This window comes from Thunnus thynnus, chromosome 7 (assembly GCF_963924715.1).
Source record: "Thunnus thynnus chromosome 7, fThuThy2.1, whole genome shotgun sequence".
NCBI classification, from domain to species: domain Eukaryota; kingdom Metazoa; phylum Chordata; class Actinopteri; order Scombriformes; family Scombridae; genus Thunnus; species Thunnus thynnus.
The window spans coordinates 27,624,424-27,651,135 of NC_089523.1; the positions used below are offsets into that span (position 1 = coordinate 27,624,424).

At 38.2% G+C, this 26,712-nt stretch overlaps 1 protein-coding gene across 2 annotated transcripts in view; it reads right to left on the reverse strand.

The window, feature by feature from the left end:
• The window catches only part of LOC137186384 (rho GTPase-activating protein 42), a 61,410-nt gene extending 36,276 nt beyond the window's left edge, over positions 1–25,134 (reverse strand). The window contains exons 1-3 of one of the 2 annotated variants that reach the window (XM_067595274.1): positions 24,691–25,134; positions 7,979–8,074; positions 4,975–5,036 (exon numbers count right to left, since the gene is read on the reverse strand). In XM_067595274.1, the coding sequence (XP_067451375.1) occupies positions 4,975–5,036; positions 7,979–8,074; positions 24,691–24,844 (312 nt within the window). In that variant the 5' untranslated portion in view covers positions 24,845–25,134. The remainder of the gene's footprint in view (positions 1–4,974; positions 5,037–7,978; positions 8,075–24,690) is intronic. The other variant, XM_067595275.1, reaches the window with a different exon arrangement.
• Positions 25,135–26,712: the final 1,578 nt, after the last annotated feature.

A 26,712-nucleotide genomic window follows, 5' to 3' on the forward strand; every position in this document is an offset into this window, starting at 1 on the left:
AATTTCAAGCTTGGCCTCCCACCAAGCCAACAGACAATAAAACACTTCATGCTTGACAAGGCCTGCAGGAATTGGACTACTGGTAAAAGTCTAGCCCATGCAGCAGATGCACCTTAGATACACAGTATGCTAGTTAACATTCTACAGAAGACAGGGGGCTCGTTTTAAGACACACAGGTTTCCTCTCCATCTGCTTTGAAATGTCTGGGTTTCAGTGACTCTTATCAGTCTGTGTCCTTCTATTTTTAGTCACCAGATTCAGTCCAGATGTGAAATGGGAGAAAGGGGGGATGGGGGGATGGGGGGGAAATCTGGGTTTAATTTCAGCAACTACTGCTATTGGGTTTACACCCACTCAGTGTGAGTGTGACAAGTTTCTTTTTACGAATGTCTGTATGACTGCCACATCTGTGTGCTGTTATCTATTAGCAGTAACACACCTTGCAAATAGAAAAACCATCTGGCGGTGATTGTGGTTAAAGTACAGCACAGAGTCTCAAGTATTCAATTTCACAATATTTTATGATTTGAGGATAATATATTTCTCTTGTTAAGAGATATTTCATATATTTGGTGTACATGTGTAGTTGAAATGCGCTAATTGAGTTCTGGAGATCAACTGCTTTCAAATTACACAAAGATCAGAACGAAACCTTCCGAGTCATTTGCACTTTCCTGCCATTTCCACCGAGCCAGATGCACACACCATGACAGCGTTGATCTGGAAAACATTTAAGGAATTTCCTCTCTGTGCTCTCTCGTGTGACAGTGAATGGTTTATGATAAAAAAAAAACAGGGTGCTCAGTGCAAAGTGCGTTGACAGATAAGATTTTTGTCGTTCGAAAAGTGACACTGGTCAATATTTGAATCAATGATGGACAGCTGAGAATGCATGTTTGGCACTGCTCTCCCTGACAGTCATGTGTCTCATCTCTGCATTGTAGTTTGTATTCTGTCTTTCCCAATGTTGTATCATTGTGGCTCATTCTGATATATATATACTGTCAATAAGAAAATCAGGTAAAATCTGAACGTCACTGTAGAACTGACGCTACTATTCACTTTCAAATGAAATATGTTCTTATGACAGACAGTAAAGAAACAATATGAGTCTCTCTGTAATAGTTTCTTTGTTGTTTCTCTATCATTTGTCTTGGCTTTGTTGAGCTCGACTGCATCTTTATCAAATTAATGAATACAGTGCGGAAATGGTTTGCTGTTACTGAATTACATGCAAGTCAATGATGCATTGTAAAAATAAAAAAAAACAGTAAATGGGAGAGAGAGTTTTGGAAATTGGCACATGCAAATGTGCTTGGCATAAATCATAGCCTGTTTCATGAAAAAAACAGCTTCAACATGAGGACAGTATATACAGCAGGTATTATTATTAATGTCACAATTTTATATCTCAAAGTGAGGTGACTCATTACAAGTTTACAGCTCATTTATTGGAGCAGCAAAGGTATAAAGTTCAGTTCAAAGTAAGCACCACCTCTTTACGATCTTCTTGAAAAACTATATAACAAAGTAAATTTCCATATTATGGGGATTAAAGAAATACTACGTTTACATATGACATCAGTTACATTGCTGGCACTCATATACTGAGATTTGAATACATGCAAATGGAGAATAAGCTTCACTTCCCCAATATTACAATGAACAGTCAGCTCAAAGTGCAAAGATCAGAGACATTCTCGCATATTCCTGTGATGTGGTGAGACTGAAGACTGCAAGGTGAATAGAAAAGAGATGATGCAAAGAGGATGCTTTTCAAGCAAGTAGAGAGGCACATATGAAAGTGGGAGTGTGTGTGTGTGTGTGTGTGTGCTATGAATAGTTTTTTACTTATTAAATCTATCACAGCTGAATGAAGTACTCCATCTTATAGCCGCTGTGACTACTCATAGCTGCTTTGATTTATTAAGTTTACTTCAATTACTTTGCAAAGTCCTACTTCTGAGCTGCGGTGTCATTTAATTTCTGTTATCCAGTTCAGCCGCGTCTCCGCTTGTCATCTTGATTTGTTTTTGTTTCTTTTCGCCCTTTGAAATTTGATGCTTTTTTTAAAAATAAACCTGCAAACACCTGCATTAATATGTATTTCTCTTCTTTCAGCGTTTCTATCATTTCTGCATACAAATGCGGTAAACACATCAAACTGTAAAACAGTGTTCCCTCTTTGTGCTTCCCATCCAGATGCCTGACCTCAAAATATGTACTGTATGCATTCTCTTTGCAACATACACTCCAAAAAAATGTCTGTTTTAGCTGCCATGTAACTCAATATGCCAAAATATGCCTTGATCATCCTTGACAGCCATCAAATGACCACCACTACAACAGGAAGACAGAGTCACAACCACATGCCAGAGCTTAATTTGAAACACCAGGGACAGTGAGAGCCGACCAGCCCCCTGTCACACTGAGTTTACTGGTGAGTATGTCACACACTGTCTTTGCATCCAAAAGGATTCTGATAAATGTGTTGTAATCCACAACTTTCTAATAGAAATGTGTGTCCCTTTGCTACTGTCTCTCTCTGACCTTTTGCTAACAGAAAATAAACTGGGGATTCGTATCCATATGATAACTTGCAGTGTTTGCTGTATTTTCATGCTGCAGGCTAAGCACACAAAGACCAGGATCGACTAAAGGTTAGTGCGAATGTAGCTGTATGCGCTCACGAATTCCGACAAACTGAATTCTGTAAGATACAGAAAAGGATGACTGCACTTGCTGCACTGCATTATTGATTGATTAGGAATCACAAAAAGATGAGATTATTATAAAATGACTACTTCAATTAAAAGCAAATGTCTTTTTCTTCCAGATATTAGCAGGATAGGAGTGGCTAATATCTGACGGGGGGTGTTACAGGTAATGCATCATCTACAGCAATTAAATCATTTACAGGAATCAGAGATATGGCTGGACCGTGTATGTAGAACTGCTTTAAACCCCCTGAGGATGTAACACTCTGTAGACCAGTGGTGTAACTTCATCACTCAGTCAGTCAGTCGGATATAGACTTTTGCAATTATAGGGCTGACCTGATGCAGTCCAGCCAAAAATAACCACTCTACAGGCTATATGAATTTATGAACGGCAGCTTTATGCCTGTCAAATTGATTAGGATGACACAATATTCCATAAAGCTACATGGCCTGCACAGAGGTGACCCACATCTTCAAAGGGCAAACCTTTCTATCATAAAATTTAGCCGCGCTTTGAATGTCAGTCGGAAAAAGGCTCACATTGAGACATCACATAAATTTCAGCCTTTATATGCAATCTCTATAGGACGAGTCTGTGTTTTAGCAGCTACTGCAGTAAGGTCTTGTCTACACACTGTATAGTCAAGCAGAGGTCCAGTATAGCTGCTTTAGTGGCTTAATAACGTTATTCTCATATCGTAGAATTACCTTTTAACTTCAGAGTTGTAGTCCTAAAAATCCCACCAGGACTCCCAGTTTAAGGTGATATTCCAAACAAAATCTTTTTCAGTAACACACACTCGTAGACTGAAAAAAACAACAACTTTGTAATCTGCTCTTTCACAGATAACGGAGTCCTAATAAAAATGTCTCAGGTAGTTACACACCTGTCAATGCAAACCTGCAGCTGATCTCATTTGCATAACAGACTTAAATCGGATGCACAACTGAAGTCTGTGAACTGAGGTAATTCCTACCCTCAGGCACCTTTCACCACCACCCCTCTATAATGTCTACTTTTACAAGTCAATCCCAAAGTTCAGTTTTTTTTCCTGCACAAACAGAGCAACATAGTGATAAAGCTGAGGATGTTTTACTTTTTTCAGCACTCTAAGATAGTCAAAAAGAAATGCAAAAGTTTTCTTTTTTAAAATTTATCAATAAATTACAAGGCATTCCATGGTTTTCTGCACTATATATATTCTGTACTTGTCTTTCTCTTTCAGTTCCTCCTATGACTTAAGGCTATGTGAGGCTAGAAACATACAGATTTAATCCTTTGCACCAGCACAAATGAATACAAATATGACAGCACCAATTTTTTATTAAATGTGTTATCCTTAGAAAAGTGTTAAAACCAGTTAAGCAGATGCTCTTACTGACTTTTGTTTTTAGAAATTTACAAAATGGTCTTTTTTTTCTGCATGTCATTGCATGGGGGGAAGGCTCCAATTCTGCAACATTCTTACACTGGGTGGGACATTCACCCCGACCCCCCCACCTCCATTGCCCTTGCCCTTTACGTCATGCCTGGTTTGTCTGCAGACATTCAGCATATTTGGAGGCTTGTTTGCCGACCTTTACACAGAGCCATAGCTGCCACTTTTTGTGCAACATGAAAAAAAAAAGGTTTCAAGGTCTAAAAATGATCTGAGCTCAATAATCCATCACATAAAAAATGATGAAGCATTAAGCATTTTTATATTATTAGATATTGTATATTAAATTATGTTCTGTTTACTGCCAATCATCTGACACTTTGATTGCTAGCAGGAACAGTTTATAGACCAGGTTATAATTATAATTACATATTTTTGTTAATTACACCTGAATAATCATTAGCATTCTAATTCATAGCATCACCCCACTGCACCCTCACCCACATTATGTGATGGTTATTGGTTGTTTTCTTGGTTGGCTACTATTAAATACAAAGACAAAAGTGGATTTGAAAGCAAACAAATGTTATCTAATTTAATGAGAGCATTAAAAAAGATTGGAGATATGTAAACTATAGACATGCAAAGACAGCAAATAGTCTATGCATGATGTTTTGGATTGTGATTTCAATGTCTTTTTTAAATCAAGTTACAAATAGTGTCTTCGAGAGACACAATAGAACTAACCTCAAGTAACACTTTCTTTCGCAATATGTGAGCAGTTAAACATAGTTTTCCCCTTTTTATTATTGCATTTTTCTATTTGTGAAATACAAAAAAAACAAACAACAAATATTCAAAACTGCATTCTTACCAAGCGCCTTCTTTCCTCTTCAACGGTATTCAACAGCTCGGAGAACTCTTTGAATGACTGGGCTGAAAAATAAAGAAAGATAATGTATACAACACCATGTTAAAAGTGAAATACTGTATGTTTGGTCAATAAATGCATCAACATGTATGGCACATCATGCACATTATGGTCACCATTGAGCAAGTACACTGTTACATTCACAGTAGCTCTGTCGTTAAACATCAGATGTTCCTGGCACCCCACGAGCACTGTAGCATGGCGCTAAAATGTTTATTTGCAGTGGAGCTTCAGAGCTTTCACTGCAGCATATTTTAGAACCTAATAAAATCATGCAGCTGTCCAATTTAAAACCAAGACTAGCAGTAAAAAACAATACTTCAATTGAATGGAACCTACTGATTGCTTTGCTTTATTTTCTTCCCCTGCTACGCTTTACAATATACTGTCACAATGTAGGAGAGACTGATGTGGTAGAGATATGTTCCTGCCATCTGGGCTATACCTCAGTAGCTTATATTACATTTTGCAGGGCCAGATGAATTCAGCATATAATACATGGAACCTTATCTGCCAGCGATTGTGCCTTGATAGCTTCACAGCTTCATTAAATAGAAGGCCAGATACAGTGTGGCCTCTGTTGGTCAGCCCCTGTGTCACCCCGTGTTCAGCCATTTAGCAGCGGTCGAGCTGCTCTGCTTGCCAACACAGTAACATCATTATCTGCGGCGACGGCCTGGCATGGGGACCCATGCATCATCTCAGACACTTTGGTCCATTTAAACACCAAAGCTTTTAAAGACCAGGGAGCAATGATTTTGTGCCAGTGATCCTACAGGCGTGCTGGCCTCCTATTAATGCCACTAGCTCCTTTATCAACAGCGCAAACCTCTCAGGGGGTAAAGGGCACAGCTGGAGCCACTGATGGGACAAGATTAGACTCCAAAGTAAGGAAATGGGAGTCAAAGTGAGGTTACAGCTTGCATATCATTTACTGGTAAATGGAGGAAAGACAATAGACCTGATGAATCACTGCATGACATAAAATTCACATCATGAGAGAAACAAATGCGGAAAGATTAGCATATACAAAAACAAAAACGTACCATATATATACTTTTCCTGCATGCTATATGAAGACATTTATATTTTTGATCAATGTTATGGGTTTAAATGTTGGCTTTCCGCTTGATATTTAAGATTTTAGATCTAGATTTACAGCACACCTGACTTGTTCCACCCCAGAAGGCTCTGAACAGTTCTTGGAGACTAAAGGATTGACCTTCTGAGAGAAGGGCATGTAACTTTTCTAAAAATTTAAATTTCTATAGCCACATCAATCTTTTGGCCCCATTGATTCCTAGATAACTGGCGTGGAATGTGAATGTCACTGCAGGAAGTCATAGAGCGAAATCAATAAAAGGTCAGGTGAACCCGTCTGGCAGCACATACAGGATCCCGATGTTATGCAGGGAAGTTGGGAGCATCAAAGTGAACTATACCAATACTGCATCAAGATCATGGCTGGCATTCACGCAAGGGTCTAGCTATGTCAGTCAGAAAGCTCAGTTTCATTGATGACTTGATTGATTTCACCGGGCTGTTTCATTTTTTTCCTCAAATAGTAATCATGGCCTTTTCTCTCTGAGATGGTGAGGGGAACATAGCTGTATCGCTTAGAGTGTGAGGAAATCATTTCATTTTAAAAAGATATTGAGCATTTAAACTCAACACTTACACACAAAATAACATACTTGGTTCAATTATGGAGCCCAGAAATTGTGTGTTGTGTATGCAAAGAATTTAAAATCCCACAGAGTATTACATAGTATTAAAGTATTTTCAATTTCATGATGTTATTTATGCCAATGTTGCATCCACGCTTGATTAAAAACCTCCCAAATGAAATTGTCATTGTCTACATTACACAGTCAATAAACTGCTTCCCAACAGAGGCCCATGGTTTTGTCATCTGAGCCGTTTCTATTGTGCCAGTGGTTTACACAGTGGTACACTGTGGTAAATACAAGGCAGGTACAGCTACATAACAGGTGGGCATCTAAAATATCCATTGTTCAATCTAAGATAAACACCGGTCTTGATTGAAAGCCAGAAAGAGGTGCACTGTCTCAAATTAAAGAATGCTTGATTCTAATGAGGCATATATTTGGGTGTGGGTTTTTCCAATAAGCATAATTGGTTTCCTCAACCCCTGCCTATCATACAGCTGCTGCAGCTTTGTGAGAAAAAATGGGAAAAAGGACTATTCATTATGCATTCAGATGAACATTACAGCCTCATGTAGAGGAGGTCGATATCCAGTCTAGCCCTCACAGATGGACAGTAATTCTGCAGTCTCCAGCTCTACAGAGCGAAGGACTCAAGCTGGGGATAATGAGCAGCCCAAAAAAAAAAAAGAAGAAGAAGAAGAGGCCAGACTGGTAGTCCTGCCCATTAGAGCCAGAGAGGCCCTCTGCACAGCTGCTTTCATATTCCTGTTGGAAGCTCCGGGGTTCGCACCTCCATTAATCTCTGACACTGATCACAATTAGTCCCTTTGATCTCTTATAGGCTTGAAAAGATAGAGGGGAAGCATCATAAACAAATCAATAGCATTAATTATACATGCATCGCAGACAACTTTAAGATCTATACTCAAAGCCAAATCCCATTCCGAGAATTTGTGGAGTGTGCTTAATTTAGTCTGAAAACAGTTCCCAATATGTCTGAAAAAACCTTTTACTATTCTATTACCTACTTTTCACTGATGTAAAATTGCTCGAATATAATAATATCATATTTTAGCACTCGCTCCTTAACCAGAGAACACTTGCTCTTATGTTGCGTGCAACGAGTGCATCCAATTGTGTTCAAGTACCTCCCAAGACAATTCTAACGGAAATGTCAGAGAAGGCCCCGATAGAGGTGACAATCCAACTAATTGGGAAGAGCACAGAGGAAGACATGAAAGATTGTGCCCTCCAAACCAGGGCAAGACTAAACTTACCAATGTTCACCTCATCATCTGTCTCTGCATCACCTATGCATTCAAACTGGAACTCCTGCAGGGACTGGGAGAACTTCTGGACAGCTGCAGAAAGATCTGGAAAATAAGAGAGTCTGAACATCAGAAATACAGCACTGCACAACTGAATCAGACAGGGAACATGGATAAAATTGTACACATACACAGTAGACAGCAAACTTCTCCTAGCATTATGCCCACAGAGAAAACACAAGGTAATTAATCACATTTGCCAGCATACCTGCAGACTTGGAGCATTTTTCTCACTCTGTGGTACTTTTTGGTATATACATGTAACTCCAGGACTTCTAGTTTAGTTCACTTTTTGCTATTGTCACAACTAGCAACAAAATAGTGGAACTAGTTGAACGATCCGGGAGCAGAAGAGCAAAATAATGCACCTTTATGATCTGCTGAATGTCCAATTCCATGCCCACTGACATTCATACAGGAACGATCCTGTGAGTGATTCTAATATTTACTTTATCACCTGTCCATTGATCATAATACCCAGATCTGTCCAGAGAAATTAAGCCAAGCTCAGTTGCCTAACCTTCATGTCGACAATGATTTATTAAAGATAAAATCCATAGAAAAATTCCACTTTTGGACGCTCTCACACAGTTAGATATAAATCTGTGATGTTTACTGCATTCCAGGAGTTCAGTTGTGATAAAGTGCGGTCCTAATTTTTTCAGAATGACAACCTCCCCAGAACAGGCTTTAGTTTTTTTATACTCAGTAAACTTTCAAGTTGAGAAAAAGTGAGTCCTGCATCTTATTCAAAATATTCATTGGTGACTGGTGACGTGGAAAAAAAAAAATAGTATCAGATCTCAGATGTATTTTTCCAAGTGAAAATAATTTACACTTGACAATTCACTGTTAATGACACACACACACACACACACACACACACACATATATATATATATATATATATATATATATATATATATATGGAGAGAGAGAGAGAGAGAGAGAGAGAGATAATGATTTTTTTCCCATCAGTTTGATATGCTGAATGGCTCAAAATACTACTATGCTACTGTACCCATGAGCCTCAGCACTAATTTCTTGTAGCAGGCTAAAGGAGACAGATAAAGATTCAAATCAGTCCAAGCATATTCAACTCTTTGACGTGGCAATCAGGAACAAATCACTGCACTACAGCTGCCGAATTGAATCAAAAATGGTCGATAATCTGAAAGTAAATCTATTCAAGCGGTTGAATGTATTTAACAAGTTTTACAAAGCACAGCCTCTCCATTCACCCTGTTATTAGAGCCGCAGGCAGCGGAATTTCAAGCTGTAGCTTTCTGTGTAGCACAAAGCTTGGGAGTTGATTCTCTCGTAAAGTTTTTATGTACACAGTCTTATACTTTCTACTTATGCAATGTGCTAGAATCACCAAGAACCAACTGGCCAATGTTTGTAGTGATGAGTCAATCAGAGCGTTACATGTCCATTCAAGAATTAGAGGCGCTCCGACAGCCTCTCATCTGATACTAAAACTCTTTTATTGCTCAATGTAAACCCTCCCACTCTTTTTATAATCCATGGAAAAAAAGACAAACACATCACCAAACAACAGAATGGGCCCAGAAATATAAGCTACCTCACCATGACCTGTACTTACAAGTTTACCTTTTCTGGCAGCTGAAAAACCATCATTGTGATAAAAAAAAAACCCAACAACTTCATGAGCAATAATAGGGCCAACCAGTTTATTAATGTGCTTTTACTTTTTATATATAGTGTGGAGTAGAATATAGTATCAAAAGCTTAAACTCCCCAATTAGGAAACCTCCCATGTCTGCTGAACTGCTCAAGAACAGATTGGATAACATGTATAAACTTGACAAAAAAATCTCTTTGTATTTTGAGGAAGTAAAAGACTAATCCTTTTTAAATTATCGAACATATTTGTGTGATGACATAGATCTTAACTTAAGGTTGGGAAATGAGTTCTAACAACTACATGTACAAGACAAAAACATATACTACTCGATTAGAGGGTAAAATAAAACCTCTACGTATCTTAATCATGAGTCATAAATGTATAAAAACATAGACATAGATAGTACTGCGTGCTAAAGATCAGGCACATGAGTAGGAAGAGGATCTGACTGTAGTCAAATTCACAAGGAAATCAAATATGTTGGGTGGAAAAGCAATTAAGCAGCTTTTCAATGCAAAGGGCAAAGTAACTGCAAGGCTGACCTGCGCATAGTTGACCGAGTGCATGAAGAACTCGTAATTCAATTTTATTTTTTATTATGTAACTGATTTCAATTTGTTTCATACCTCAGTTACACAAAGGTTAGAGTGTGGGTCTGCCGTGTGAGTGTATTCTTACTGAATTGAAAGTAAGCTATGTTTAGAAATACTGAAATGAAACTTCAGTACATAATGGAAGCTTTTAGCATGTCATAATTCCCCTCCGAATTTATAATTAAAGGCGAAACAAGATGGAGATACTTAAATACTCTGACATTTTAGTTTTCAGCCCACACAGTTTGAAATGTACACATTTTTCTCATATCCATTGTTGACAATGACTCACTAATTGCTTCTCTCTTTCTTTCTTCTTTCATCGACAGTGATGCCTTTACTTCTCAGAAATCTGAACTTAAAAGAATCTTGCTCGGAAGAAAGAAAAAGGCACACAGCCAGATAATATACAGTACATGCTGTAGAACTTATGTGTTGGTGCGATAGAGGACTCAGTGGTTGCCGTACACTGTATAAAGGTTGTTTTAAAATCATACTTTGCAAGTCTGAGTCATAAAATTTCAGTAACTCAGTTTAAAGGCTTGTAACTGTGTCTGGATATATACAGTTACACATGCTATTTATACTGTATGTAATTCATATTCTGGTATCATACATTTAAGTGCCTACACTTAAGCTCTTTAAGAAGGATCCCATAGATAACCTCATTAACTGTACAGCAACAACAGAATGGATAGTATAACATGTGACATACTATCAAACTGAATACAGTAATTTAATTGGTGGTATCCAATACATCTCATTCTTTAATAATTAAAAAAGGCGATAATTGATAATAACTGAACGTTAGAAGCTGCTGAGACTACTGCTAACTTGTGATTTTCCACTGTTTGCTAGAAATTGTCCATTTGAGGAATGTTTAACAGTCTATAATAGATGTTGTGTTGTAACTTATACAGCTCCTACTGTGAGAATAGTTTATCTAACAGGCAAGTACACACCAGCCTTAAAAGCCCACAAAAATCAATGCTCTCATCTCCACAGGAACATAATTGGTTGGAAAGCTTGATAAAAAAAAAAAAAGAATCATGTGATATTTGTCAGTGAGTATATTTTTCTATACCTAACAGCAAGCACTGTTATATCATATTTCAGTATAGTCATCACAGGAACAAAAGCGCAAGATTTTTTGCTCAATGAGACCACAGATTGAAAGGCATACAGCACACTATGTGAATGAGTACATCTGACCACTTGTAAATGTTGCTGAAGCTGCCCTCAGCACTACTGAGTGGAACTTTTCCAGAAGATGTATTGTGCCAGTGATGCGCTCCTATCATTCTTGCTTTGACTCTAAAGCTGCTGATTTGAGATCAATACTTAGTTGCAGTTGTCTGGATGGGCTCACGGGGCCATCAATAATGGATGATCTTTTAGCTCTAACATTCAGACAGGCCTAAACCTCAAAAAATAAACCTACGCCTTCCACCCATGCCGTCAATACACCAGAATATTCCAACTAAGGCTGGGTATCAAACCTCAGGTACCGACTTAAATATGTATGAAGTGCAGTGACCCTTCCCTCTAAGGGGACAAGTGGACCCAAAACATGCCAGCAAAATGCCCCCCCACAGGATATCAGAGCCACTTGATCCCCTCACTGTAGAGGTCAAATATTCAGACCTGTACCAGTTTTTCTTTTAATTTGTCACCCGTCTGTAAGTCTACATTTATGTTTATTTTCAATAAGATCCTAATCATAAGTGATGTGACTGATGGGACAGATTATTTATATCAGTTTTTATTGATGATTAATCTGGTGGATTGTTTCATTTCAAAACATAAAATTATTTGTATTTATCAGTGGGAGGAATAACTAGGTAATGTACCTCCTGAACCTGTGCATTTTGTTAAAAATATACACTCTGGCATAAGTTGTAATAAACTTGAAGACATGTTTGCTATAGTAACAGTTTAATAACTTTATGTTAACTTGCATGTAGCTAAATGCTACTTCACCACCAGCAGAAAAGATTAAGGAGCTAATTGCCTCCAGAATTACTTACTATTCTAAATGGTAATGTACTTTTCAATGCAATTATTTTCTGAACACCTACACTATCATAGAAGGGTTTAAGGAAATAGGTTGCCTATATGATGGCTTGCTCATCAGCAACATCCCGTTGCTGCTCTACCTTGAAGTGAACATATGCATGTATAAATATTTACCATATTTTAATTAAGAGAATGCTCAAGAAAGACCTTGCACAACATTTTTTTTTGTTTATTTTCTATTTACATACATTATTTACTAAGTTTGGGAATCACCACAAATTATTTTAGCCCTTTGCTCAATACTGAATAAAGTATTGCACAAGTGAATACAAAGAAACCACGTCACTGAAAATGATCACAAGACCAAATAGCAAAGATAAATGGAAAGAGAATCAGTATAAAGGAAGATAAATGAACAGCTTAAAATTTTTTAACCTTAGGCAAGCAGTGTAGCATATTCCAAGTTGTGGATTCAAAAGTTTTAGTGGAAAGAATGCAGGGACAGAGCCACTGTTTTCAGGGTGTTTCATCAGTTAATAAGTCAATGCTTACTGTTGGTATTCTGCATCCAAATATCTAAGTCTACTGATAATTTAGATTTTTGTTTATCAGCTTATTAACTAAGCAATTGTGTCTAGCCGCTTCCAAGGCTGAAAGTTAATTTTTTAGCAGGCCAGGAGCTTTAGAGATTTAGCTAATGACAAAGTACTAGGGCAAGTCTGTACAGGCTTGTCAAAAAATGTGGATGGGGGGATTTTTATATAACTTGAGTGGCAGGTGGGTCCCTACCACAGCAACAACATTGGTTAGGTAACGTAACAATGGTGAAACCCCCGATTCACAGAGTATAGTATTGCCAAATCCTTTGCTATTATCAGTGTGTTTTCAGTACATGAAAGTTAATTGTAACATTTTGGTCACCTAAAAAAGTCTTGTTTGTGTTCGGTTGTACTAAAAGACCCTCAAAAGATTCGGATGTTTAGTTTTTTCTGGTAAGTACATTTTGTTTTAATGGTTTTAAACCTGTTTTTCGCTGGCAAAAATTAGCATAAGCTTTGGAACCATCAGAGTAAACCATAAACTGTAAATGCACCATGCTGACCAAGCTAGCAGCTAGCATTAAGGTCAGATCCACCCTCTTGTCAAATATGGTCACTTCTGGCCTCAAAACTTCAAGATGGTGATGGTCAAAATGCAAACTTGAAACTCAAAATGGGAGTTCATAAACAAGTGGGTGACAAATTTTTACAGTCTGTGGTCATGTCATTACTCACCACATCACAATGATAAGAGGAAATACCTCACAAATTATACTGACGTGATACAGGGATGTACAGCAGTAACCAGATGAGACCGGATTGGCTTCAATTCTCGAAGAAAGGAAGGAAATAAGGAATAAAAGAAAGAAATAGGGCCCTTCATTGGGTGTATATGAAGTAGAGACTTCATGGTTCCCTAGATATTTCATCTTACTCTTCTATATCTCCTCTGACAGAAGCAGGAATTTGGTGCATTGCACTTTGAGTGTGTGAAAAAGAGTTGTGCTGTTCAAGGGGGTAATAAAAGGAAAAGAAATGTAACTTTGATAAACTCTGAATCTGAAGATGTTAGATGTTATTTACCACATGAAGTGTAACACAGAAGAGCTATTGCAGCACGGGTAACAAAACAAAAACAAAAAAGAAAAAAAGAAAATGACCTATTTTTGAAATTTTGAATCATTAATACACTATTTATACCAACACCTTAAAATAGTGCCGTCTCATATTATTACACTCAGCAAACATTTCATCTCACCCTGTATGCACTTTTCCTAGCACATCATCCGACCTGCTGAAATGATTCTTCACACAGCGGGCATGCACGAAGGGGTAACAGAAAGAACAATAGTGATGGCGTACCATCCTTCTGTGCAGGTTTTAATCAAAGAGTAGAGCTCTGACCACCCAGCCAAGACATAACTGGATGGAGCAGCTAGCCCAGTTAGTGCCCAGAGTGTGAGATGTGAAAGAGGACTATGACTGTCAGTCACCACAGTGCAGAGCCCCCTGGGTAGACCCTTTATCTCGTCTCCAGGGCAACCACATACTACCGAATTCCATCTGCCTACAACCCCTGACAAAACACAAACAACACTGCAGGAAAGTCTGCAGTTTTCATGTGAACAGCTTGAGTGTTTAAGTGTTAAGTGTAATGCTTACTTCAGTAGCTATTAGGACATAAATTATTATTTAAGAGCATGCATAAATTCTGCAACAGCAATGTAGGTTTTCAGTTTTGAAGCCATGACTCCTATAAACCATCAAAATGAGGTTCTGAGCTAACATTTGTGTAATGTGTATATATGTATCATACAAAAAAAAATCCCCTTTTTTCTACCATTGTATGAATATTCTTGGTATTTGTCTTTATTTCTTTATTCTTCTGTGAATGTGCAATCGTATGATAAATGAATACATCTATATTATTAAATTTGGTGCTGCAAAATATCATTATATCACCTTGTATCAGGGAACATTGCTCAGCCCTAAACTGACTGAACCACATTCATAATACCGTGTGTTATTTTATGCTTGTGTGATATTTATTCATCTGCTTAAAATGACACCTTGAAGGTTTAAATATTTACAGAGAGAAAATACATGTTTTGGCCCAGTACGACATCAAATATAGCAATTTCAATATCTCAGAAATGCACTCCAAATACAAAGGTGGCTTATACTAAGTTGAATTCTAATTAACAGCATTTGTGTGTTTATTGCTTCGTGTTTCAAGGATACCAAAGCTGTTTGGACTAAATTACCGAGGCATTGGTCATAACAAAAGGCTAAATTGCTAAATTAAATAATTCAAATAGTCACAAAAATCACACAGCCAAAGAGAGACAAACAGCACAAACAAATAACAGGCATAAAGCTTAAAATTAACCCATAAACATGACAAATATAGTGGTAAACAGCAACAGTAGCTCCAAACTTTAAGTCCTTTTTTTGCAAACCTTTCATGTTATCTTGTCTTCCCCCTGCAGACAGAAAGTTATTAGCTGCAAGCTCATAAAATATATAATGCAAGTATTTTAAAAATGTCCTTGCACATGTTGAGGCATGCTAGAAAATCAGTGCACTGCATTTCCAGCATTCTGTGTTGTGTGACTGACATACTAATCACAACACTAATTACAAAGCAGCATCCTTGTTGTGCTTTCACACTTCCAAATATTCTTAGGGGTTTTTAATGAAGTGCGTTAACACAAATTAGTGCACAAAAGCTTTTAAAACCTCCAATCGCAGCCATTAATGTGTTCCATTAAAAAGCGACAATAAAGAATTTATCTTCAGCTTTTGCTAAATAGGTAAACATTTACACATCCCCTGAAATGACTCAGAATGCACTCAATGAATAACATTTAAAAGGCACATTTGCAGATTTTACTACACATCTATGTCGTTTATTAAGGCAACCGAAAATAAAAGCATCTTGTAACAATGCAGCTCTTATGTAGAGACAGTGTAATGTCTGCCTGTACATGAGCACTGTAGTAAAAAAACCCACCATAGCTACTTTATCTTGTCAGTGAGACACTGCTGATTTGAGATGAGAAGGTCTTCAAAGGGGAACGCTTCTATGCACCCAGCTTAACGAGAGACGGGGGGGATCTCTTTGATGCAACAGTAGGGTGCATTGTGCCACTTTGATTCCATTTGGAGGGATTGTAACGGGGGAGCGGCCGTTCAGGTAAGGCCTCTTCCACCTGCTTACTATTACATTCGCCTGTCAGTCGCGCAGCAGGGGAGAGAGCATCGCAGTGTGAGGAGAGCCAACCAGATGGGCCTTCGCACTCTTGGAGCATACCGAACTTTTCCCACCGCCAAGCGATGCCTGGAAGAAAGCCTTATCTAATCTAAAATTCATACTCTCTGCTGTGGTAGCAGGCAGTAACTTTAAGCGGCACTTGGTCAACCCGCAAACTAATAACTAAGTGACAGAAACGTCTTAATAGAGCTGAATAAATCATGAAAGGAAGAGACTACACAACATAGTCTCTGGTGATGCAGCCTATATACAGCATACTTTCCAATTATAATGCCTATTGGTGATGTCTTGTAATGATTTTGCACACGGCTTTCCGTTTGTTTCCCACACATTTCCATGACGTTTGAGTGGTCAGGGATTCTGACTTGTACTTTTTAGAGGTTGCTTAAGAGTCATCAAGCAAACAGTGTCTCTGGTATTTTGAGAGAATGAACATACAGTAATCTATAATGAGCTTTTTACAGCAATCTGCTGTCTGTATATGGGCAAGTCAATCACATAATCTCAATACATTGTAACAATGCACAGGTTACTAATGAACAGAATATGACAGGGAAACATAAATGAGATTTCTTTATCCAATCTGCATTACTTTTGTTCATTTCATTAAACCTAAACTTTTTTTTTTTAACTTCCAATCTTTCTCCTTGTTTTATTTTGGTCGACTTCTAATTTACCTGTAATAGCCACCTGTCACTGCAGGATGGACTGCTGCTGTTTTCCGCAATCTAAATCTAAATTGTTGAGAACAATTGAAGGGATGGAAGAGACCGACACAAGGTCTTTGATATGAGGCTGATGCAATGCTACAGCCTATTCTTAAGCTCTAAAGGAAAAGATCAGAGTTATTAGCCCTGCAATTCTGCTGGAATGAAAAAAGTCAGGCAGGCCAGCCTCCACCATTTATCAAAAAGTCTACAGCCTTTAGACTGAGTTGAGAGATTTTCTTTGAGAAGACACACAGACAACACATCTCACACAACTTCTGACCGTGATGAACTTGCCTCTGAAAGAAAAAAAGCACTCAGAAAAAATAAGCATAATTTCACAGTTGTAGTAATTGGCATGGGGATTTTCATAAATAAGACTTAACAAAACGTCTATTTTGTAAGAGGCCTTCCTGCTGTTATCAAGGCAAGTATAATCTGCCTGAACTAAGTATTTAAAGACATTGAAAAACACAGGTGTGCAAAACTAATTTAAACCCCCATTGTCTAAACACTTTATGATAAATCTCAGCGACCCATGGGGCAAAGCGCCGGAGACGATCTAATGTGCATATCTGAAGTCGACATGCAAATTCATGTCCACACAATCTTTTGGTTCATCACAAGAATGTAAAGCATAATCATAAGTCTGCTACAGTTGTTTTTAACAGGAAACCAATGCATGACAGCATTTAGCTCAAGTGAAAGGGACACTATTGGTTGAATACCTTCGGAAACCCCCTCCCCCGGAACAGGTCAATACTTCTGATGTAGTTGAACACATGTCATACAAACTTTTCTGATCGAACAGCAACCAACCCTTAATATTAAACCATCTGGTGACTTTCAGCCTGATTTATACACCGTCACAACTGCTTGATGGATGACTGAATAGCTCTGGAAATGCCCCCCCTCCCCCCCTCACCTTTCCGATATTGAATTGAGGTAGCCGTGTCTGACAATTTCTGTAATTTTCCGAAACCAACAATCTGACATTCAAGCCATGATTGGCTAGGAATGCGAAGGTGAGAAAGGAGCCAGGGCTTCAACTTGTCTCTCAAGCTGTCTTTTTTCCCTTCTTGACACAACTATTTCTGTGATTTTTCATGTGCATAACAGAGTGCAACACTATGAATGCCTTTCAGGAGAGACTGTCTGAAAATGTATGCTGTTATTCTCTCCATTTGAACCGATATTGCATCCTTCCCCTCTCTATGATGGTCAGCTTTTCAGTCCGCCTCCGAGAGTAGCCGTTTGGAACGACTATAAATACATAAACACAAGCCCTGCTTTTTGAGTACAACCCAACAACTTCAATAGACAGAACAACACAGCACTTCATTTACATTGAGAAAAAAAAGAGACAAAAACGCACATCCAGTAAATAATACAACAATAAACATGTCCGGCTGAAGAGAATAAGTTCATATTTAATGTTGCGGGGGAGAAACACAAATTCGCCACCTTCTCCTTTTCAGTCTGACGAAGCTTCAAAAGCAACAGGGTGCCGTGCCAAGCGACAGTAAGCATAAGAATGGTGTGCTCGGTGTGACAATCACTTTGACTGACAGAGCAACAATAGAGTATTTCAGAACAGACCTCAATCTGGAGTCTAACACATTTCCCTGCACAGTCTGAGGGGAAGCAGCTTTTTAGGGAATACGACGTCTAATTCTTTTATCGAAATCTTCCCACAAAAAAACACCCCAATCCCTTGCAGTGCTTACACGAGCTACGCTTACAGCTTCACTCGGCTTTATTGCTAAACAAGTCACATAATCTACTCCTGTATTTTATTTCCATTACACGAGTTCAAATTCATCAAAGTCGTCAAAGCGGCAGCAATACATTATAAATGGTATTAATCCTGAAACACACAGCCTGCTTTACAGTCACAGTCCGGTAGACACACACACAGATAATACATACACACACCCACACACACCGAAGCGGAATGATGTCAGGCCAAATGCTATCTGAGGGAGGATGGGGGATGGTTATACAAGCATGTTTACAGGACATTTCCTGTGGCTGAGCCTTGGGAGCATCATCTATCCTCAGACAAACAAACACTCTGAGTTCCCAAAGCTGAAAGCAATTGTGAAATCACTTTTGACGAAAAGCACACACGTCATGCCTTCATTTAATAAAATAACAGTCACCAATTACAGCTATATTAAGTTTCATAAATACCTCAAAATTATGCCGTCACAGTTGGAACAAGAAAAGATGCTGTTTACAGTCTTGCTAAATACTGTAGTTTTTATAATAACAACCCCTGTGTCAACCAGTCATTACTGCATGTATCCCAGGGAGGATGCTTTGCTCTTTAGCTGGTGAACAGGCGTGGGCATGGGGTGGTGGCAGAGAAATACAGTCAGCTAACATAATAATGGGCTGACTTCCAGTTTAGACTGAGATAATTTGGCTTCATTTATTAAAGCTTATGGAAATTAAATGCTTACTCTGGTACATGAATTTTTAAAGACGGTTTTTAATATTAACTGTGAAGAGAAAAAAAACAACTTTAAAATACACAATAAACCTTAAATGTGAGTTTGGCAGAAAAATTAAGCTCTGGTTCTAAACATGAGAAGGAAGGAACATCAGTGATGCACATTTTGCTAAATCACATGTCCTACCTGCTACCACAATGAGTGAGGAACAAGCAGTTGGCTTAGTGTTGTGACCAATTTTTACAAATTGTGTGTGAAGGACACAAACCATCATCCAAAGGCTACCCAAATGTGAGCGGTTCTCTGAGGATTCCTGATTACCGCGCTGGGACCAGCTCTGGCCCTTCAGTGCACAGTGTTTTAACATGTTCTTCAGTTTAATTGTGAACCACATTGTGTAATGTTCTGTCACAGTAATGTGATACAGAAACTCAGTTTAAGCCATAGTCTGTAGAAAATATATCCCTTTGCCTTCTGAAAGGACACTGTAAACATAACCACTGAATCAAATGACATATAATTACAATACAGAGGCCACACTCAGCACAAAAGCTCATCCACGGGCCAACTGTATGCTACGGGCTCAGTGACAAGTGGTTGGTAAAAAACTGCAAACATCTACCGAGCCAAACAATATCAAATATTTTTCTTGGGAGCTGGCCAGCCAATCCACGGCTAAAAGGCTGATGAATATTGGACTTACATGACAGGTGGTGAGAAAGAGGACTGCAAATGGGGTGCTCATAGTTCTCTGAGTCTGTTTGATGTAAGCAACAATAATGAGGTGTTACTGATGTACAAAAATTATGGATGCGGTACAGGGGAGGTCTGCAATGTTATTTTGTATATCTAGTAAAATCTAATGAGTGTTCAAATGATCATCTTTTAAACCTTTACAGTTTAATCCATGTTTATGTATTGTCCGTCTCACCACTTGGAGTAAACCACCAACACATAGCTTAAAGTCCCCCCCTCCTCTCAAAAATATGTATCTCTTCTTGTTCCCACAGTTGGATGTTTGAGCTTCACTGAGCAGAATGATGTATGTGCAGACTTTGACACTAGAAGGTTGTTCTCACATTCATGTGCTCAGAGTGGAAAGTTTCTCTAAGCTCATTGAAAATCTGATTTTTTAGGGGCAGGCCTATGAACAGGATTTGTGACATCACAGCTAGTGTGGAGGACAATCCTGGTCCAAGGATCATTTTACACAAGTATGATGTGGAAACTTAAAGCCTCCAATGAACATACCTACATTCAGAATGGACTTTTCAGTGAAGTAGGGGACATACTGTCTCCAGCATTTAAATTTCTGAAATGTTATATAATATTTGCATATCAAAAATTTTGGAATTTTTGTGGTAAACTATATCAGACACTCCTTATTGTTTCAAAGCAGAGTATTTTTATGTCTTAATACATATCTGGAGGGTAGCTTTAATTATTGTGTCCTGTTGCACTATTTTAAGAGACTTTTGCCAGCCAATCAGAAACAAGCATTTTCTGTAGCAATGACATAAATATAAGTCTTTGCTAACATGTTAACTATTTTGAAAATCAAATAACCATTCTTTGGTTCGAAATAACTACTTTTCAAATGTGGTACTAAACTGAGTATCTTATTTTGTTCATTGGACAAAACAAGTGATTATGTTTCCCTCAGGAAATTGTAAGGCATTTTTCACAATTTTATAGTCACTAGTATAATCATTAGTTGCAGTCCTACAATGTAATGAAACTAAAATTGAGAAGAAAAGAACAACAGTATTAGAGCAGTATGTACTGAGAGGAACATTTTAAAATGTGAATTTCTACAGAGAAGTTGGGAACTTTTTAAATTTTGGGAGCCACGTCTCAGCTGCAGCTTAGGGCACTTTTACATTGGCTTTATTTAGCCAATATTGCTGCCACAGTATTGAACAGGGTACACTAATGTGTTACTGAACACATGTCCAACTAACTGGCTTTATGGTTATCACTAACACCATTTTAATGTTACCAGATAGATTTCAAGTATACAGCCTCCACTGATGTCTGACAAACTTACCGTCCACATCGAAAATCTATCACTATTTGCCTCGTATCTGCGGTTTCTCCCACCCTACTCGCAGAGGGATAATTAGTGCCTTTAGTGTATTCAATTACTGCAGTCAAGCGGGGGGATTAATAAAAGTCAGCAGTTGTTATTTACACCAGGTGTGAAGACTAAGTACCCAGCAGATAGTAAGGAAACGCTAGTCACAGCATCTGCAGACAGATCTCACTTGCACCTGGAACTAACCATGCATATCCATGCCAATAAATTGCATTCAAGGTGCAGTGGTATCTGAGAATGTTTTGGCCACAATCCTTATTATGAGCATTAGTACATGCATTATAATAGCAATACAAGCATAGAAAGCTGGTTTACTTAGAGTGCAACATTTTGTCTTTTATGTTAAATGTAAAGAGGCAAAAATATAATTTCCATTATGATTATTACATGGTCATTCAAATGTGGTCTCATTTTTTGAAATTCTCTATTTAGGCACATATTAACCAAGAGTCAGCCCTGCCAGTCTAGTCTTTTGGACCAATTTAACATTTCCTACCACACCTAATTTTTTGTTAACTATGGGAGTGGACTTTTTGAAAACACATTATCAAAATTGTTGACTAAAGGAATACATCCGTACCAGAACACAGAGGAAATTTGCAGGATGAGTCACACACATGTACTACACACGCATTTTGCAGTTACTCACATACTCAAAACTACCAAGTACAGTTTCAGCAGTGTGTAGAGCCATTTTACAGGTAATGTATCGACATGAAAGACAACCTTGGCTCAACTGGCTTCATCCAGACAGCATGTGTGAAAAGCAAATGAATTATAGTATACTATTCCAATTTTGAAACATGAGATGATTACTATTAAAAAAAAAAGGTCCATTAAAGGTCTTCCAGTAATGTCACCACTGATGGTGGGTCATAAAGGGTCATAAACCTCTGTGGCATCCTAAGTTAAGACCATCAATTATTTACTTCCGTCTACTCGCTAGCTCTCTCCCTCCACCCCTGACTGAAACTGGAATTTCCTTTAGGACTTTCCCACTCATCATTATAATGAAGATAAAAATCCAACCTGAAAGATCTACCGACCAGCTGTTTGTGTTAGGACCAGATTTCAGGGTTTTTTTAATGGTTTAGGTTAACCAGTAGGCTATATTTCCAATCCTCTTTTTTTAAACTTTGGTTTTGCACAAGGCAGAGCCCTGAAGGGACATGAATGGTGGGATCCAGTAGAGCTATGTAGTTTTCCTGCAACAATAACGCAATCAAATTCTCTATTCTCTTGCCACTGTCTTACATGCATAGCCAAACTCCAGATCTGATTTAGTATTAAACCGTTTGCATGGACCTCTGACATACTGCTGCTGAGTATCCTCACTGCTATGAATAAACCATTCAGCAGAGTATTTCTGTCCACCTGTGGTACTCACTGACAGAACGGTTTCCAGCAAAATTGGTATGAAACAGGTCTGGCCTTTAGATGCTCTGAGAAATAGTACATTCAGTTCGAAGACATGATGATTGAAATGCTAAGTGCTGCTCACAGTTTTTTCTTTATATCAAATTAGGGCTGGGCAGTATATTATTATATCAATATTGTGATATGAGACTAGCTATCTTAGATTTTGGATATCATAACGTCATAATATGGCATAAGTGTCTTTTCCTGGATTTAAAGGCTACATTACAGTTAAGTGATGTGAATTGTGTAAATGTTTTGTGAGAGCACCAATAGTCATCCCTACAATACTGTCGCAATATCGATATCGTGATATTTCATTTTGTCCATATCGCCCAGCCTTACATCAGATGTCCCCCATAGCATAAATATTGTATCTCATTATAACAAGCTATAGATATCCAGAATGTCACTTTGTTTAACCAAATTGGCTCTAACAGAGGTAGAAACTGTAGGAGTAGATAAAGAATAGAAGCACAAGCACACCGACAAAAAAAGTCCACTCGTGTTTTTGAATGGATCTTGTAATATCAATCATTCATTTCAAATTCCATTGCTTGGTTTGTGTTCATTTGACCATCCATCCTTCCATTATGCTCAAAATCAGAGATTTGACAGACTGGATTTTGACGAGCGGGATAACAGACCCATCAATGTCATTTTTAAATGATTCTGATTCGTTGATGGACAGTTGCCGTTACACACACTTAAATGCTGTTTTATAACTTCTTTACAAATTTACTATGTTTTGCTACAAATCAGCTCTGTTTACCACACAATAGCCGATATAACAAAAAATGGGCAAATCATAGCTTACTGTAAGCTCCATGATGCAAGAACATTCTTAACACAAAAGCAAGTAAGACATGCATTATACAGTCATAAACACATACAGGTAACATTTTGTATTAAGAATAATACATGTTTGTGTAAGTTTGTTTTATTGTGAATGTTAACATTCCAACTTGCAGCACAACGACTTTTAGTGACCGCCTTGACAAGAGCAGCATAAAGCATGTACAGTACATGTACTGTGTAGAGACGGTGATGAAAAGAGTGGAAGTATGAGAAGAATGAGGCTTTCTCACAGTAAACATTGACAGGACCATGCAAGGTTGAACTGTAGCTTTCCCATCCTATTCCAGGCTAGCTATTTTTCATTTTTATTAGACCGGTGGTATATTTCTAATCTTTCCCCATTTCAGAGACAAACTTCTGACGTTAACAGACCAAACTACCATCCCTACTGGGATTTAGCAGAACAGGAAGTCCACTTTATCAGTGCAGTGGAATTTGATACTGGACTTGGAATTTCAGAGGACAATGACTCCTGACAAAAGTGCTGGCATCCTCATCCAAACAGTCACACAGCCCTCATTCATGCAGTCATTATATAGACTAGTCTATGTTTTTCACTCACTTCTGATGAAGCCCTGTAGAGTGAAAGCATCGTTCATTAATAGAGTGGAGCTCTGCATTTATGATCTCCGTATGTCTGGCTGTGTGCAGAGTGAACTCATTCATATCGCAGGAGCTGTTTAGACTCTGCATGGTCTTTACTTCTGTCTGAGCTCTGCTGAGCAAGCCTATGCATGCATGCAGCGCAGCCGCACACTAAAATAGCAAAAAAAAATCTCCTGGAATTACAACCTCGAATAATGAATTATGTGTGTGTGGGGTTTTTTTTGTGTGTAGATTTAAGGCTTTTCACCAGCAATATAAATGTTTCCCAATGGGAGACCACGGGTTTATTCAGCTCCTGGTGGCTTGAGTTCAAAGAATGACTGAGAGAGACTTAAATAATCCTCAATGAATGTATCGTCTAATTACATGTCGCCTGTGGCTTTCAGGTAGTAACAGTTATAGAAGATTATTTCTAGACACGTAGGGGTTAAAAGGCCATGTTGGGCTACTTACTCTTCAGCGCAGTGATTAGCATATTCCCATCCTTGATGAGCTCTTTGATGAATTTATTCGTCCGCTCCAGCTCTATTTCATGGCATTTGAGACGCTCTCTGAAATCCGGACTGTCCAGAAAAGAGTCACTGAACTCCAAAGTGGGGAGTCCCATTGTACCTCAACGACAAAAAAGTTGCCTTTCAAACTTTGTAACTGTGCACAGAAAAGTCTTTACTCGTCATCACGCAGTGCCATCTAATGCCCCTCGTTTCCAAGTTTCTCCAAAAAAAAAGTATTCTCGCTCCGCGTAGCCGCTCACTTCCGCTTCGACTTTCTCCGCTTTCTTTTCTTCTACCTATCATAAAAAACAGTGGTCGTGTGACTCCTGCTGGTAACTTTCAGATACTTTACAATAGTTTTTTCTACACAGGGACCCTGCCCATCTGTGACTCCCAACAGTCTGTTCAGGGACTAGTTTTTTTTTTTTTTTTTTTTTTTTTTACGTCGCCCTGCCTCGTTCAAAGTTGAAAAATACTAAAAGATGCATTACACACAAAACACATGACAATATAGGGTCTCTACACGTTCATTACTGTTTAATGCACCCTAGAATGAAAACAGAATAATAAATAAAATGTATAGGCATATATGTAGTCCCATTAGTTACACATTTTCATAATTCAAAGCATGATGGGTTAAAGAAGAGCCGGTGGAAGAGTTTTAGGGTCCCAATGCAGAATTTGCCTCCAGCCCTACTCCACATGGCTTTTAACCACAAATCACATAAAAAAAAAGAAAATGCATAAACATGGTGAAGTTTAATATGAATGTAGGTTCTGTGCAAATACAAAAATACTATAAAATCATGAGATAATATAAGCAAATGGTAACTTTATGACTAAATCGTGGCTTTAAACACTGTTTGCCTTGGGTCAGCTTTGAGTCAAGACAATTAGCTTCTTAGCATCAGTATGTAGGTTTCTATTTATACACTAATTTGACAAAGCTTTTAAAAAAAAATATTTTAAGACTTACTGTATGTTTTTGGCTTAATTTTGTGGTAAATTTTGCTTTTGCTTCATAGCGAAACTCAAAAATACAAACAGCTGGATTCTGTAGTAGGCCTCTTCAGAAATTCACCAAATATTTAACTCTGCTAATCATTACCCAGGGAGGGCTCCAGTTAAACACTTTCACAATCATTTTTGCAATGTTACACTTGGTAAAATTTGATTTTTATCTTATTATTCTGAAGTTTTAAGTTAACGGATACCAGGGGGCTTACTTTGCAAAGTCACGAACTGTATACTTTGTAGAAATTATGGCTAACAATACATCATACTGGAATTAGTGAAGGTTTTAGGAGAAGGATCTGAATTAATACCTTGGTAAATGGAAGTAATTATACCAGAGCCTAATTGGAGTCAGAGGAATTTGTCACATTTTCCTCATGCAACAGGGGAGGATAATAATGATGATCACAGTATTTTGCTAGGCATGAGGCAGAGGTTTTGTCACCAGTAGCACTGGGTCTTTTGGATGACTCTTTCTACTAATGGTGCTTTACAACATCAGGGGGCCGAGGAAGAGGCTGTATCTTTAAGACAAAGTGTAAAAACGATCTCCGCAGAGAGGCGGATGTTGCAGTATTGACCGGAACCAACACAGACAAATGAAAATACATTAATAATTGAATGCTTTGCAATCAAGGCCAGACTATGAGCTCAGTGAGGGGAGGCTTTTGCTCAGTGTCATTTGGAAGGCAGCCTTGTTCCCTACTTCCTTGATAACTAACTAGCAGCCTTTCCTAATAAGATAGCTGGTTTGGCTTTAGGTAGCAGAGAGATAAATCATCGGAGACAGTTAACCTTCCTGGGCAGCGTCTTGTGGCTACACTGCAGTTGTTAGTGTGTGTTAACGTCATATTTCAGCAACAGCCAGTAGGCGCTTGGTCAAACTGCATCTTAAAAAAATATTACAATAAATTATGTTCTTTTTATCAGTATGGCTATAATATTGTACTTATGAACTATATAAGTC